At 38.6% G+C, this 18,423-nt stretch overlaps 1 protein-coding gene across 9 annotated transcripts in view; it reads right to left on the minus strand.

The window, feature by feature from the left end:
* The window catches only part of AGTPBP1 (ATP/GTP binding carboxypeptidase 1), a 213,354-nt gene that overhangs the window by 86,435 nt on the left and 108,496 nt on the right, over positions 1–18,423 (minus strand). For all 9 annotated transcript variants that reach the window (XR_012127773.1, XR_012127772.1, XM_073228728.1 and 6 more), the window contains one exon: positions 10,982–11,697. Coding sequence is in view for 7 of the 9 variants with exons in the window: in XM_073228728.1 (XP_073084829.1) it covers positions 10,982–11,697 (716 nt within the window). In the remaining 2 variants the exon portion in view is untranslated. The remainder of the gene's footprint in view (positions 1–10,981; positions 11,698–18,423) is intronic.

Here is an 18,423-nt window from a genome sequence, read left to right on the forward strand (position 1 = left end):
GCACTTGCTTTTCTTTGTCCCAGGGGCGGCGGCTGCAGGGACCTGCTCACAGGTTTTTACTATCTCATTTCACTAGTTTCCCACGCTCCTCACACTGTGTGTCTGCACTCTGGGTGCGGACGGCTAGGGCTGGGTGATTAGCAGTCCTGGGCTCCCTCTCCCTCCCTGCTCTGACTCCTCTCCTCCCACTGGGAGCTGGGGTGAGGGGTGCTCGGGTCCCACCGGGCCGCGGCTTGTATCTTACCCCCTTCGCGAGGCGCTGGGTTCTCACAGGTGTGGATATAGTCTGGCTGTTGTCCTGTATCTTCTGGTCTCTCTTTTGGGGATAGTTGTATTTGTTGTATTTTCAAAAATGTATATGTTTTTGGGAGGATATTCCCACTGTCCTACTCACTCTGCCATCTTGGCTCCACCCCATTCTTTGGATTTTTTTTAACCATCTAATCATGTGAAAACCATTCTTAGGTTGTGGGCTGAAAAACAGGCAGTCAGCCAGAGTTTGCTAATCCTGACATGAGTGAATGACTATCAAACTTTTTTTATCATGACCCACAAGAAATACGTTTGAAAAATCAGAGCCCTCCACATGCACACACACACACCCACACACCTGAAACAAAAGGTATATGAAACCATTTGCTGTACCACATGTGACACAATGTTGTGATCTTTTAATACTGGTACTAGTGGGTATGAACCCACAGTTTGAAAACAGTGATCTGCTTTTAGTTGAGAAAATGGGTACCTAGAGAAACAAAGTTATTTGGTCAAACACACACACACGGAGTCAGTGAGGGGGGCCAAGTCTAGAATCCACGCATGCGGACTTCATTTTCAGAGTCCTGTCCTGCCGAGATGTCTCACCACACCACACTGCCTCATCACTCTTCCGAGGCAAATCCACTGCCCACGATGTTACTGCTTCCTGCATTTGTTCTTCTCTTCTCAAAGTGGTGTCACTTGAAGGAACATATAATTCTGAAGTTTTCTACCCATTATTCAAAAATGATGGGTGAAAATGGAGAAAGGAAGCTTTGAGGTATGCTTGCACATCAGACTGCACTGCTCACCACAACTTCCACATGAATACTTGACATATACATGCAGAGTATATAAAATGATAAGGAAAGATTAACAACCTTCAAATAATAAAGTACTGTTGTCTAATATACAATTTGTTAACGTGTTAAGTATTTTTGGTGGTAGTTTTATCTAAAGCAACTAACAGTATTGGGGATTGACCTATCTGAATGATGCAGAGAATCACACCGTTTCACTTAAGTGTGGTTATATTCCTGCTTCATGCCAAATATCTGATGCCCATGAAAATTTTAACAAATGATATGAAAATGGAAATTCTAATAAATATGCTAAAAGATATTCTTTACAACAGTCACATCACACAAAATATATTATGATGCAGCAAAAGTCTAGAACACAAAGGTTTTAGTTTACTTCATGATTTGCCGACTTCTGCTATCACAAGTAAGAAGGAAAAAAAAAGAACCATTCTTACCAACATCCTGAAAATCAGTGGGAAAATAAATCATTGGAACTTCTAGGGAGACATAGATAACTTGATGCTCAAAGGTATTCTAGAGTCCAGCCCTATTTTTCTCATTGTAAATTTTCCAGGAACAAAACTAGGTTGTAACCTGGTTGTAAATCACTGGGTTTTCTGTGTTCTCATTCTCTGAGCTCCCTCTCCTTTGCCCTTTAACTTGCATACCAAGACCCCCAGCTTTAAAAATCATGTATCAACTCTCCTTGACCTTTTTGACCATTCATCAAGCTCTTGGTATCAAAAATATACCTTAAAGCTTGTGTAAGAGTAACAGACAAACTCAGTAATACATTCTACTATCTAAAAAGGAGTCAACTAATTCAGAAAAAGGCCCTACAGATGGCTCATAAATTCAAGGTCACACTCTAACCTGCAAATTAAATCTGTAGACCAATTGCAAGGTCCATATTTCAGGGATGAGGTGAAAGAATTCATCACACACATTAACAGAGGTGGGAGGGCTGGCGAAGTGCTACAGTAATTCCCAGACTGTGTAATTCTTCTCATATAGGCCCAGTCCAGGTGAGAGAACAAGTGAAGCTCAGACCCATGGGTGGAATGATATTCTCTGAAAGACACAGCCAGGCTAGGACAAAACCCAACATCAAAAATTGCTGCTCAAGAATAGAAGTCACCAGGCCACAGCACAGACATTCTGAGGATGCAGAGTGGGCATTAGAGCTACTCAGTGCCATCATACATTTGTTTGCAATAAGGATACATGTAATTAAAACATTAAATTTCTTTACTTACTGATGTTAATAAAGGTATCAACTGAAAAGGTAATCAAATGTGATTAGAAGAATATATGTCTTTTATTAACACAAACAGGAAAAATACTTAAGAGACCTGATTGAGAAAAGCTTTCCTAATATGAAGTCCCTAAGAAGGATTCTTCGTAGTTAAAATAAAGGCTGAGAACTAGGGACTTATTCAATAGTTACAGCTTTCCTCCACAAGCCTCCTTCCTTATAATCTTACCTCAGATACTATAGGTGAGTAAGGAGGGAAAAAACTGATGACTGAGGCAACTTAGAAAGGAAACTTGTTTCAGGATTTAAAGAACCCAGTGTTCAGAAAGTGCCTTTCTGTAGTCAAGATGGCATTTTTGATTTTGGAGAAGTAGAGAGCTAAGAGATGAGGCTGGAAAGGAGAAAAATCAAGTTGCTGACTCTCACTCCAGGTGAAACAGTTCAGGACCTTCAAAAAGCAAACCCTAAGACACAATCATCCATGCAAAGAGCTACCGTGAAGAACAGAGAGCGGGAGGAGTAGGAGGTAAGGGGACCTTCAGGTCAGTACAAAAGCAGGTCTAAGCCCTGGGAAAGGACACAGCACTGGGGGGAAGAGCCTGCAGCTGCACTGCAAATCTGCCCTAGTGTCACCCATGCCCACAGGGGGCCCAGAGCAAAGCTGCCCATTAGCAGATCCCTGCACCGGTCAGGAATGGTTTGGCTCTAGTCACCCCATGTTCAGCGCATGGCTGGGAGCTAGGCAGAGAGGGCATGACCTCAGCATCCACCCTGCAATGGATCCCAAAGGCATGGCAGCTGAAGGCTATTGGCAACTACAAGCCTCCCAGCGGGTTCTCTCACAAAGGAACAGGGGAGCAGCTCACTGCCATGGCTGCCATGGCCCACCCCACATGCTACACAGATCCACTTCTCTACAGTTGGAGAGAGCTACTCCACAGTTCCTGTGGGTCTCTGAGGAGAAGCTTCAAAGAAAAAATGAGCAGGACAAACTCTGCCCCATCACTGCAACTCCTCACCTCCATCCTCCAGCAGAAACAAGAGGCTAGAGTAACCTGTTGGTAACTGCAGCTTGTAGTTAAACTGCCCTTCCTATGTCCCCTGAGGAAAGACTGCACCCACTTTGGGAACTAGGACTATTAACCCTACAGAGCTCAGAGGTGCTGGGACAGAAAGCACCAAGCCCCACAGTGGGACACTGTGAGCTACAATATATAGGATTACTTCTGTGCCCACCTCCTGGTTTCCAGATCCATACATTCTCTCTATTGGGGATATAAAACTATGTGGAAGTTTCCAATTTAGTGCATATACTGCATCCTGAAAGATGGCAATCCATTCTTACAGATGATTTTCTCTGACTTGGAGCTTTACCAGTGCTTTCTGAAGGCCATGCCAGCACTCTAAGAGGCCAGCTGCCTCTGAGCAGAGCAGTCTGTGACACACGCAGGGGGTGTCAAGAAACAGGCCAACTCCCACACATCCTTCCCAGCAAAGTCAGTCCCCTGTTCTGATGCTATGTTGTATGTGATACCATACCGGTGGATCAAGGAGCCAACTGGTAGCATTAAATATATATACTAGCTGCCAAGCAAAAATGATTAAGTATACCACATGCTAAAGCTAAAAAAATAAACACAACTGCTACCCTAAAGAAGTTGATAGCCTGAGGAGAATCAAACACCCACAGCAATGTCCACCTTTATCATTATATTATATACTCCTACCAAGAGGATACAAATGTATTCAGGTACTGGAATGCCATCATCACAGAACCTCAACCATACCCACTGAAAATAGTCAAGTCACACCAAAAATGTATTTATATGCCAATATCCACTAGTTGACAATAACAGTTAATACAACTTGTAGTTTCTAAAATTAATTGGCAAGATTTAATAACTACAGTTTCTCCTGTCATGAATCCCAAGGTTTTATACTATATACTTCCTTTTTTAAAACAAAATAACACTGTATTTCTATTTTTAAATCATGTACCAAAATGAAGTTCAAATGATAATCAAATTACTAAATTAATACATATTCTAAGGTAATATTTATTCAAAGATTACTTCGAAAAGAAGGATTAAAGATGGCAGCATGAGAGGTGACAAAGAGGCTTCCCCCTAAAACCGTATATAATATGAAAACACAATTAATACAATTAATCCTGAAAGAGCAACAGGAAAGAAGGCTGCGCCAGACTGCATACACCTGGAGAAAAGAATAAACCTCATGGAACAAGGTAACGTACCAAAGCTGTGATCAGGTGGGACCCAAGCCCTTCCACCACCCCAGCTCACTGGTGGGAGGAAGAGAAATGGAGCAGAGAGGGAGTAGAAGCCTGGGACTGCTGGATACCTAGTCTGGAGATCTGCTCTGGGAGCACAGACCTACATTGCATGTTGCTCTGCTGATTAGGGGAGTTGGAAAGCTAAGACAAGCAGAATACCTGGAGAGACTGAGATTCCAGCCGCTTGTAGAAAACAGGGATCCATATCCAGAAGCTCTGGGACAAAAGAAAGGCTTTTGAGAGAGACTTCTAACAGCAAGAGGATTGCAAAAGGGGCGATGATTGCACAGAGCTTACTGCTCAGGAAAAAGGACAGGTAGAAAAAAATTGTCTGGGTGTACTCTGCCCAGCAGGTTGGGAACTTTCACGATCTTAAGGTGCTCCAGTCCCCTGGCTGGCTACGAAGCTCCATAGCCCCAATCTGTAACACACAGCCTGCTGTACCTTCCTCCCAGCCAGCCTACACCTGGCTTGCAAACTGGGAAAGCCTGCCCTGGCCTCAGGCCAGCCAGAGGGAAGCCCCGCCTACAGGAGGTACAAACACAAAGCAGAGAGGTTTATACCTGTGTACTCGGCCCACTGACTCTGATACTGGAGACAGGCATAGCAGCCAATAAGCAGGAAACAGCTCTTTCCTACCCCCAGGGACCAACAACACTCCCCTGCGACTCCCAACATAGCTCAACAGGCTGAGCAGATCCAGAGAGTAGAGCTTCTGGGCACCAGAGGGCACCACATAAAAATATGAAACATCAAAGGAACATGGTTTAAATCAAAATCTCACAACCAGAGAAAGTCAAATGAAACCAACCTCATGAATATTCCAGAAAGAGATTTCAAAATAAAAATCATAAACATACTCATGGAGGTACAGAAAAATATTCAAGAACTTAGAAGTGAATTCAGGTTGGAGATACAATCATTATGAAACACAGGATCAGAAATGAAATACACAATGGACAGTTTTAAAAGCAGATTAGACACAGTGGTGGAGACAACAAAGGAAACAGAAATTAGAGAAGAGGAATACAAAGAAGCTGAGGCACAGAAAGTAAAAAGGATCTCTAAGAATGAAGGAATATTGAGAGAACTGTGTGACCAATCCAAACAGAACAATATTCGAATTATAGAGACACCAGAATAAGAGAGAGAAAAAGGGACAGAAAGTGTCTTTGAGGAGGTAATTGCTGAAAACCTCCCCAGTCTGGGGAAGGAGATAGTCTCTCAGATCATGGAGGTGCAAAGATTGCCTAACACAAGAGACCCAAGGAAGACAACAAGAAGACATACAAGATCTTTAAAATGGCAAAGATCAAGGATAAGAACATACTATTAAAAGCAGCCAGAGAGAGAAATAAGATCACATACAAAAGAAATACCATCAGGCTATCATGAGACTTCTCAGCAGAAACCTTACAGACAAGAAGGGAGTGGCATGATATACTTAATGCAATGAAGAACAAGGGCCTAAAACCAAGAATACTTTATCCAGCAAGATTATCATTTAAATTTGAAGAAGGGATTAAAAAATTTTCAGATGACCAAAGCTGAGAGAATTTAACTCCCACATACCATCACTACAGTGTATTTTGGAGGGACTGCTATAGACAGAAGTGTTCATAAGGTTTAATAGCTGTCACCAGAGGTAATAGAACCACAGTAAAGAAAGTAGAACAGCTAATTACTAACCAAATGCAAAATTAAATAAAAAACTCCCAAAGTCAGTCAAGGGATAGACAAAGAGCACACACTATGATACTAATATATAAAGAATGGAGGAGGAAGAAAAAGGAGGGGGAAAAAAAAGGAATGTTTAGGTTCTGTTTATAATAGCATATTAAGTAAGTTAAATTATACTGCTAGATAGTAAGGGAATTACCGTTGAACCTTTGGTAACCATGAATCTAAAGCCTGCAATGGCAGTAAGTACATACCTACACATAATCACCGTAACTGTAAATGGTCTGACTGCACCAATCAAAAGACATAGAGTCACTGAATGGATAAGAAAAACAAGACCCATCTTTATGCTGCTTACAAGAGACTCATTTTAAACAGAAAGATATATACAAACTAAAAGTGAACGGATAAAAAAAGATATTTCATTCAAATAACAGAAAAAAGCAGGAGTTCAGTACTTGTATCAGACAAAATAGACTTCAAAACAAAGACAGTAACAAGAGACAAAGAAGGACATTACATAATGATAAAGGGGTCAATCTAACAATAAGATATAACCATTATAAATATCTATGCACCCAACACAGGAGCACCTACAAATGTGAAACAAATACTCACAGAATTAAAAGGGGAAATAGAATCCAATGCATTCATTCTAGGAGACTTCAACACTCCACTCACTCCAAAGGACAGATGAACCACACAGAAAATAAGTAAGGAGACAGAGACACTGAAAAACACATTAGAACAGACGGACCTAACAAACATCTACAGAACTCTATAGCCAAATGCAGCAGAATATACATTCCTCTCAAGTACACATGGAACATTTTCAAGGAGAGGTCATATACTAGGCCAAAAAAAGAGCCTCAGTTAATTCAAAAAGATTGAAATTGTACGAACCAGTTTCTCAGACCACAAAGTATGAAACTAGAAATAAATTACACAAAGAAAATGAAAAATTCCACAAACACATGGAGGCATCACAACATGCTCCTAAATAACCAATGGATCAATGACCAAATAAAAACAGAGATAAAGCAATATATGAAGACAAATGACAATAATAATTCAACAACTCAAAATCTGTGGGATGCAGCAAAAGCCGTGCTAAGAGGGAAGTATGCTGCAATACAGGCCTACCTCAGGAAAGAAGAACAATCTCAAACACTCTAAACTTATGATTAAGTAAACTAGAAAAAAAAGAACAAATGAAGCCCAACATCAGAAGAAGGAGGGACATAATAAAGATTAGAGCAGAAATAAATAAAATCGAGACAAATAAAACAATAAAATAAATGACAGCAGGAGCTGGCCCTCCGAGAAAATAAGCAAAATAGATAAATCCCTAGCCAGACTTATCAAGAAAAAAAGAGTCTACACATAAACAGAATCAGCAAGGAGAAAGGAAAAACCACTAGACACAGCAGAAATACAAAGAATTATTAGAGAATACTATGAAAAATTACATGCTAAAAAACTGGATAACCTAGAAGAAATGGACAACTTTCTAGAAAAAATACAACCTTCCAAGGCTGACCCAGAAAGAAACAGAAAATCTGAACAAACCAATTACCAGCAACAAAATTGAACTGTTAATCAAAAAACTACCTAAGAACAAAATTCCTGAACCAGATGGCTTCACTGCTGAATTTTATCAAACACTGAGTGAAGACCTAATACCCATCATCCTTAAAGTTTTCCAAAAAGTAGAAGAGGGAATACTTCCAAACTCATTCTATGAGGCCAGCATCACCCTAATACCAAAACCAGGCAAAGACACCACAAAAAAAAGAAAAGTACAGACTAATATCCCTCATGACCATAGATGCAAAAATATCCAACAAAATATTTGCAAACAGAATTCAAAAATTTATCAAAAAGGTCATCCACCATAATCAAGTAGGATTTATTCCAGGCATGCAAGGTTGGGATAATATTCAAAAATCCATCAACATCATCCACCACATCAACAAAAAGAAGGACAAAAATCACATACCATCTCCATAGATGCTGAAAAAGCATTTGACAAAATTCAACATCTATTCATGATAAAAACTCTCAACAAAATGGGTATAGAGGGTAAGTACCTCAACATAATAAAGGCCACATATGACAAACTCACAGCCAACATCCTACTTAAGAGTGAGAAGCTGAAAGCTTTTCCTTTAAGACTGGGAACCAGACAAGGATGCCCACTCTCCCCACTTTTATTCAACATAGTACTGGAGGTCCTCGTCACAGAAATTAGACAACACAAGGAAATAAAGGGCATCAGATTGGTAAGGAAGAAGTTAAACTGTCATTGTTTGCAGATGACACGATATTGTACATAAAAAACCCTAAAGAATCCACTTCAAAACTATTAGATCTAATATCTGAATTCAGCAAAGTTGCAGGATGCAAAATTAATACACAGAAATCTGTTGCATTCCTATACACTAATGATAAACTAGCAGAAAGAGAAATCAGGAAAACAATTCCACTTACAATTGCATCCAAAAGAATAAAATACCTAGGAATAAACCTAACCAAGAAGGTCAGACCTATACTCTGAAAACTACAAGACATTCATGAGAGAAATTAAAGAAGATACCAATAAATGGAAACACATCCCGTGCTCATGGATAGGAAGAATTAATATTGTCAAATTGGCCATCCTGCCTAAAGCAATCTAAAGATTCAATGCAATCCCTATCAAAATACCAACAGTATTCTTCAATGAACTGGAGAAAATGGTTCTAAAATTCATATGGAATCACAAAAGACCCCAAATAGCCAAAGCAATCCTGAGAAGGAAGAATAAAGCAGGAGGGATTACACTCCACAACTTCAAGCTCTACTACAAAGCCACAGTAATCAAGACAATTTGGTACTGGCACAAGAACAGAACAATGGAACAATGGAACAGACTAGAGAGCCCTGATAAAAACCCAACCATATATGGTCATTTAATATATGATAAAGGAGCCATGGACATACAATGGAGAAATGACAGCCTTTTCAACAACTGGTGTTGGCAAAACTGGACAGCTATAAGCAAGAGAATGAAACTGGATTATTGTTTAACCCCATACACAAACGTAAATTCAAAATGGATTAAAGACTTGAATGTAAGTCATGAAACCATAAAACTCTTAGAAGACAACACAGGCAAACACCTCCTGAATACAAGCATGAGCAACTTCTTCCTGAATGCAACTCCTCGGGCAAGGGAAACAAAAGCAAAAATGAACACATTGGACTACATCAAACTAAAAAGCTTCCGTATGGCAAAGGACACCATCAGCAGAACAAAAGCCATCCTACACAATAGGAGAATATATTTGTATATGACATAACTGACAAGGGGTTAATATCCAAAATATATAAAGAACTTGCACGCCTTAACACTCGAAAAGCAAATAATCCAATTTAAAAATGGGCAGAGGATATGAAGAGACAATTCTCCAAAGAAGAAATTCAGATGGCCAACAGACAAATGAAAAGATGTTCCACATCACTAATCATCAGGGAAATGCAAATTAAAACCACAATGAAATATCACCTCACACTAGTAAGGATGGCTAGCACCAAAAAGACTAAGAACAACAAATGCTGGTAAGGATGCAGAGAAAGGGGAACCCTCCTACACTGCTGGTGGGAATGTAAGCTAGTTCAACCATTGTGGGAAGCAATACGGAAGTTCCTCAAAAAACTAAAAATAGAAATACCATTTGACCCGGAATCCCATTCCTTGGAATTTACCCAAAGAATACAATTTCTCAGATTCAAAAAGACATACGCACCCCTATGTTTATTGCAGCACTATTTACAATAGCCAAGATATGGAAGCAACCTAAGTGTTCATCAATAGATGAATGCATAAAGAAGATGTGGTACATACACACAATGGAATACTATTCAGCCATAAGAAAGAAAGAAATCCTACCATTTGCAACAACATGGAAGGAGCTGTAGGATACTATGCTCAGTGAAATACACCAGGAGGAGAAAGACAAGTGCCAAATGATTTCCCTCATTTGTGGAGTATAACAATGAAGCAAAACTGAAGGAACAGAACAGCAGCAGACTCAGACTCCAAGAAGAAACCAGCAGTTAGCAAAGGGGAGGAGTGTGGGAGGGTTGGTGGGGAGGGAGGGAGAAGGGGATTGAGGGTATTATATTTAGTACATATGGTGTGAGCAGTCATGGGGAAGACAGTGTAGCACAGAGAAGGCAAACAGTGAATCTGTGGCATCTTACTACACTGATGGACAGTGACTGCAATGGGGTATGGGTGGAGTCTTGATAATATGGGTAAATGTAGTAACCACATTGTTTTTTCATGTGAAACCTTCATAAGAGTGTATATCAATAATACTTAATAAAAAATAAATTAATTAATAAGATTACTAAAAAAATCTACTTTTCTGTATTTATATTTAATGTAAATAAAAAATGTCTAAACTGATAAATCATCAGGTTTATTATATTGGCTTCACTTGAATAAGTAATGAGCTTAGAAAATAAATAAAATAAACACATAAGGACAATTTAAAACATGACAAAATTTCCAAAGCAGGATAAAAAATTGTAATAACTTTAAGTCAGAGTACATTTCCTTCCTAAATACCCAAAGTAGTTTTTTTAACTGTGTCTCATAGTTTGACAATGGTCTTGTTTAGAAGGTACAAGAAATTTGCAACTCACCTTTGTACACCATAAGGCCTTTCTAAAATAGGCTCTTTGAATGGAGGTGGAATGTGACCAAAATAATCAGGGTAAGCCACCTCTGAATATTCTGGGACAGACTTTGTATTTTTCACAATCTCAATATAGAGATCTGCGTCATGGAGTGTTGGCCCATCAGAGACTTCCACTGATGCTTGTTCCACTGATGATGTAGACTCTGTATCTTCATCATCTTCCATTTCGACTCCAGTACAACAAAGCTTCCCGAGCTGAACTGTTCTTCCCTCAAACAGAACATTTCCACAAGTAGCCATGTGTGGACATGCTTTTGTGCATGTAAGGACAGTAAGAGGGAGACTGTAGTCCTTCTTCATTCCTGCAGTAAAACCTGGGGCTGAATGTGAAGGAACATTCTGCAGTGTAATTCGGTCCAAGGCCTTCACAATATCATTGTTAAAACCGTGGACTGATGAAATAGTTCTGTTTGGATCACCCAGCTGCTGTTGTAATGTTCTGTCATTATCTTTAATATCTTCTTTTGCCAGATCCATAAAGGTAGGTATCTTATCACCTTCATCTCCTTCAGGAGACATACTCGTCTTCATTACAACTCCTTTTCTTAAATTGCCTGAATTCCCAGATGCTTCGTCTCCTGCTGTAGGAACAACAATAGGACTTCGTACTTTCCCTTCAAATACAAAAGGCTTTGGTTCTTTGGAGATTAAATCACAGTCCTTTGAAAACAGAAAACATGTTTAATCTTTTATCTGTAAATACTAGAATATATTAACAAACTAAGATCATATTCATTTTACATGCTGTTTCAGAAACCTACTATTTGAAAATCTTAAAGATGTATAATAAAACATATATTTAAATTTTGCTAATAAAAGACAAAATATTTAATAACAATAAATTTCACACTTATTTTGCTTTTTTCTATTATAAAAATAATGCCTATACAGACAGAATTTGGGAAATTTTAAAAAAGTAAAAAGACAATAAAATTATCCAAAATCCTATTAAAAGAAACACAGCTAAATTGTTACTAATTAATACAACAGATATTTACAAATGTCTATTCAGTGCAATATTCAGAGTGTCTGTTTTGTACTAAGCACTCTTTTGGGCACTTAAGACCCATCAGTCCAAAAAATAACTCTTCCCTTTTGTGGCTTACATTCTTCTATGGAAGGAGGGTAGAGGGCTGTCAATACAAGTAATAAATGTGATATAAAAATATTTTATAGAATTTTAGAAACATAAAGCATTATAACAAAAAGAGGGGGAAAGGAGGTAATGTGGATTGGGAGTGCCAGGGGAGAAGATGTGGGTTGCAATTTTAAATGCCATTGACTAGGGAAGCCTCACTGAGAAGATGAGATAGACCAAAGATGGAGGCTGCCCATGCCCTGCCCCAGACTGAGAAAATACCTGGTGTGTTTAAGACAGCAAGGTTAGAGTGGCTGGAAAAGAATGAGCAAGAGGAATCCCTAGATGTAAAAGAGGGCCAGCTTTGCAAGCTGCTCTAAGAATGTTGGTTTTTACTTTAAATGAGACTGGGAAGCATTGGAGGGTCTGAGCAGTGCCATGCCATGACATATTTAAGAAAAATTAACTACAGTACAGAGTTTCTTAACCACAGTAGTAGACATTTTTGGCTAAGTAATAGTCTTTAGCTTGGCTTTGTCCGTATTTCCAGGGTGGGGGAAGGGCAGCACTCTTGGGTGCTGTGGGGTGTTCAGCAGCATCCCTGCCTCTCCCCTTTACATATAGTGGGCCCTGAACAACATGCATTTGAACAGCAAGGGCACGCATACGTGTGGATTTTTCTCAATAAATATAGTACAGTACTATAAATGTATTTTCTCTTCCTTATGACATTTTTCCTCTAGCTTACTTTATTGTAAGAACATAGTATATAAATCACATAACACACAAAACATGTGTTGATCAACTATGTGTTATTGGTAAAGGTTCCAGTCAACAGTAGGCTCTTAGTAGCTAAATTTGGGGTGGGGAGAAGTTAAAGTTGTATGCAGATTTTCAACTATGTAGGGAGTAAGTACTCCTAACCCCCATGTTGTTCAAGGGTCAACTGTACTAGACACCATAGCACCATCCCCCAATTTCTGATCACCAAAAATGTCTCCCTACATTGTCAAATGTCCCCTGGAGACAAAATTGTCCCAGTTAAGAACCACTGTTCTAGTGATCTTCTAAGAACAGGCCAAGGAAGGGGGAATAGAAGCAGGAGACCTATTAAGAGTCTTCTGCAGTGATGTACAGAAGTTGATAAGAAGTGGCTGAATTCTAATATACTATGAGACAGAACAGACATGATGTCCAGACAGCCCAGATACAGGGTAGAAGGTGCAAAATGAAGTCAAAGATGGTGCGGTAGTGCTTGCCTGAACAACTGAAAAGCATCAGGAGTTGAGCTCTGAAATGTTGAGTGTAAGCTATTCACATGCAGACAAGAATATAAAGTAGGCAGCTGGACATATGGGTCTAGAATTCAGGAGAAAAGTCTATACAGAAGGTATTAATTTGGGAGCATTAACTTAGAGATATTATTCTAAGCCATGAGACTGGAAATGATCCATGGAAAGAAAAAATGGAGAAAAGGACAAAAGAGTGAGCCTTAGGTACTACAATCCTAATAGGCTGAGCTGAAGATGAAACAGAACAGGAGATGAAGTAGGAAAAGCCAGTCTGGAGATGAAAACCAGGAAAGAAAAGTATCCCAGAAACAAAATTTTAAAAAGGATGCTGCTGATGAGTCAAGTAGGCTTTTCTCTTTTTATATATTTCTATCAAGGAAATACACAGAGTTGATTTAGTTTTAAATTCTTTAGGACAGGGAAGATTTAGACAGACATATAAATAAGGTATATATTTAAGCCATTTCTAAAATTTTGGTATTATAAAGAAATCTTCAAGAACATCTTTTTGAATAAGTTTTTTTCTGTGTTTAGGGTGATTTCCTAACCAGTGAAATGGAATCCCAGGGTCATATACTATAATCAATTTTAATGTTTAATATAAATTGTCCAAATGATCTCCAGAAATACTTATATTAATGTATTCCCAGGAACTGTACATGACAATATCTATTTCAACTGCTCCTTCTTTGCCAACATGAGGTACTATAGTTTTTTAAAACATTTTCTAAAGTGGTACATAAGAATATTTACTGCTATTTTAATTTGTGTTTCTATGACTACTAAAAAAGCACATAGTTTTACATACATCTGTTAACTGGTTTAATTCTTTATAGGTAACTTATTTGTTCCTGGAATATAGGATTTTTCTTTTTATATTGTATAAATTTCCACATTAAAAAATAACATAAACACATATTGTCTCGCTAACCCACTTTTGCAAATATTTTTCTGGATTTGTTGGGCAAAAAGGCATATATGAGCAGGATGAAAAGAGTGTGGCCCTCACCAAGAACTCAAGGAGTTAATCAGATAAAGCCAGAGAGCCAGAAGGACTCAAAGAGTTAATGCCCTTTTGCAGTGTGAGTTCATTCCACATGCTGTGAATGTGGGCTGATCTTGAGACTTGCTCTAACTAATGCAAGTGAAATAGAGCTAAGACATGAGACAAGCATCATGATTAACTTTTCCTGCCTATGATGAAAAATGCTGAGATATAAACAATACAGTAGGAACAGGAGGGACTCCACCTTAGGGCTAAGATTCCATTTTAAAAACCAGGGAGTTAGGAGGTAAAATTCCTAACATATTCCTTGGTAATCAGCCAACAACATATCTTAAGGCAAGGCAAGCAGTCTTAACTGATGTTCCCAGAGCCTGAGGGTAACCACTATGTTGGAGAGGAACAGGATCAATAAATTCCTTGTGTTAAGTTTATCTTACAGAATTATCTGGAAGACTGACTATGGAAGAGGACATAGTGTCCCTCACTGGAGATAGACATTATGAGACCACATGTCAAGCCTACAACCCACCCCCAACCTTTCACCTTTATCCCATTCTTGAATGCTTAAAAAATAGAATCCTAAGCCATTAAGTGCACCTCCTCTCTGAGGTTGCCTGCACTCCCCTTTCTTCAAGTGTGTCACTCTCTCTGTCCTAGGGAGGGGCTACTGAGAGCTCTGATTTGGACTTGCAAGTTCCTGTCACCTGGGTGACCCAGATGAAACTGTGGCTATACGATCATGCTCCTTAGTAGCCTGCCTGAAAATCTTTCTTTGACTTCAGGAAGTTCTCAGAACATAATCTCACTCCACCCAGTGCTCTACAGCTTCCCCAAATCCTGGGGTGGGAGGGACTTAGTTCCCATGCCACGCAGATTCAAGCAGACATGGACACCAGATGACACTGGCTTTAGGAGCTGGCAAAAGATTATGCCCAATGCTGAGCAGCAGTTCAATGAGCTTCCCTTTCCTCCCTCTGTTTTTCCTTCCTCTCTACTTTATTCAAGTAAACCTGCCTTTGTCTCTCTTGACTCTGGCCTGCTCCTCCCCTATCATATAACCATATAAACCTGATTTTGTCTACCTTGACTTTAGCCCATTCCTCCTTTGGAGTGTATTTGAATAAAATGTTCATTCTGCTTTACTACTGTGTCTTTGCCATTCAAAACTTTGTTATGGTGGGGACAAAAACCAAGGAAAACAAACTCAACCCTTAACAGATTTACAATTTATCTTTTAATTTTGTTGAACTTCTTTACATACATTATGTAGTCAAAATTAAGGATCTTTTCCTTTGTGATGCATTCCTTAAATACCCACTGTATGAAAACCAGGTATTCAAAGATGATTCACTCTCAGCCCCAGTACTATGTCTAATCCAAGGAGACACAAAGGAGGTAATAAGTAGGTGGCTTTGCATGAAGAGGGTTGAAGGCAAGTACATTTGCATTAAAGAAATCTAGTGGGCTTAGTATCCATACCACAAAACATTTACAATTGTTGGATACAATATTAAAATATTTTAAGTACAACCACATGTAGATAAGAGAGCAAGGATAAAGACCAAATAGTAAATGAGGACGGGATCCCAAAGCGATAAGACTGAAGCTGGCTTTCACTTGGAAAACATTTGCTAGTATGACCTGGAGTGTAGGTATTCCCAACTGAAAGAATATAAAGAATAGGAGACTAACCCATGACTTGCATAACATAGGGAGTCTAACAGAAGATCCTCTTCCCATAAAGATGGATACCCCTACCTCCAGAGAACTAGATCTTCAATACAGAGGCCCTGGAAATAATTCCTCATCACAAAACAAATAACAGAAAAGAAAGCCAACCGTAAGTACTAAGAGGGTGAAAAATATCACTACTCACAAATTGGTACCAAAAGCCTGCCATCACATCAACATGGATTTGCAGCCAGAATTCACACTATCTGAGTAGTCCAAAACCCATCAAGGAAGTAATTTAATCTGTAACAGTGCCTGTCAAAAGCAACAACAAAAACTTTTGGAGTTTCAAGATAATATCCCCAAAGTTATAAAGAAAATGAATGCCTCATAGTAAAAACACAACTAAATACACAATTGAACAAGTAGAAGACAAAGAATTAAAAGAAACAACAGATGTACAAAAAGACCTGCAAAAACGTCAAACACTTAAAGTTTAGAACAAAGAAATGACTATATTTAATATGTTCACAGAAACTGAAAACAAGAAACAAAACCTAAAGGTTGATGACACATTTTTTTAAACCTTCTAGGAATAAAAAATAAAGTATCTTAATTTCTAATGATAAAAAAGCTAAAAAAAAGAATTAGGCAACTGGCTGACTATTCTGATGAAATTACCTGAAAACAGCACAAAGGACAAAAGAGAAGGAAAACAAGAAAATGAGTTAAGAGATATGCAGGCGAGTAAAATGTCTACATTCAGTTAGAAATGCCAAAAGAGAAGAGCAAGAAAGGGAAAGAGGCAGTATTTGAGGAAGAAGATGAAGAGTTTTTCCAAGGCCTGTGATAAAACAACTCACAGATTTCAAAACACAATGGATCCCAAACAAGATTTCAAAAAGAATACCTGCACATAGTCAACACAACCGGGAAACACACAGCATTGAAGTTAAACAAATGATCTTGAAAGTCAACAGGCATAATTTCTTATATAGTGAAACATACATTTACCACACACCCCATCTAGCAATTTCACTCATAGGCATTTACTCAAGAGAAATGGAGGCATGTTTACACAAAAAGCTTTGTACACAGATGTTAGTATCACTTTATTCATGATAGCTCCAAACTGTAAACATTCTGATACTCATCAATGAGTGAATGGACAAGCTGATATATTCATAGAATGAAATACTACTCAGCAATAAAGAATCATTGACACATGCAATGACATGTGTGAATCTCAAAAATGCATGCTGAGCAAAACAATCCTTACCCAAAACAGTACATACTACATGATTCCAGCTATGAGAGGCTCTAGAATAGGCAAAATTAACTTCAAGTGACAGATAGCAGATCAGTAGCTACTTGGGCAGGAGACAAGAAGACTGACCAAAAAGCACCCAGTGAAACTTTTCGGGATAAGAGAAATAATTCCATACCTTTTGTTGGTAGTTACACAGTTGTATATATTTGTCAAAACTCAATGTACTGGGGGGATCTCACTTCCCCAACTCAAGCTCTACTACAAAGCCACAGTAATCAAGACAATTTGGTACTGGCAGAAGAACAGAGCCACAGACCAGTGGAACAGACTAGAGAGTCCAGATATTAACCCAAACATATATGGCCAATTAATATTTGATAAAGGAGCCATGGACATACAATGGGGAAATGACAGTCTCTTCAACAGATGGTGCTGGCAAAACTGGACAGCTACATGTAGAAGAATGAAACTGGATCACTGTCTAACCTCATACACAAAAGTAAATTCAAAATGGATCAAAGACCTGAATGTAAGTCATGAAACCATAAAACTCACAGAAAAAAACATAGGCAAAAATCTCATGGACATAAACATGAGCAACTTCTTCATGAACATATATACCCAGGCAAAGGAAACAAACACAAAAATGAACAAGTGGGACTATATCAAGCTGAAAAGCATCTGTACAGCAAAGGACACCATCAATAGAACAAAAAGGCATCCTACAGTATGGGAGAATATATTCATAAATGACAGATACGATAAAGGATTGAAATCCAAAATATATGAAGAGCTCATGTACCTCAACAAACAAAAAGCAAATAATCCAATTAAAAAATGAGCAGAGGAGCTGAACAGACAGTTCTCCAAAGAAGAAATTCAGATGGCCAACAGACACATGAAAAGATGCTCCACATAACTAGTTATCAGAGAAATGCAAATTAAAACCACAATGAGATATCACCTCACACTAGTAAGGATTGCCACCATCCAAAAGACAGACAACAACAAATGTTGGTGAGATGAAACAAATGATAATACAAAATAAGATCTCATAAATTTTAATTCA

The sequence above is a fragment of the Manis javanica genome, chromosome 2, assembly GCF_040802235.1.
Source record: "Manis javanica isolate MJ-LG chromosome 2, MJ_LKY, whole genome shotgun sequence".
Classification (NCBI taxonomy): Eukaryota; Metazoa; Chordata; class Mammalia; order Pholidota; family Manidae; genus Manis; species Manis javanica.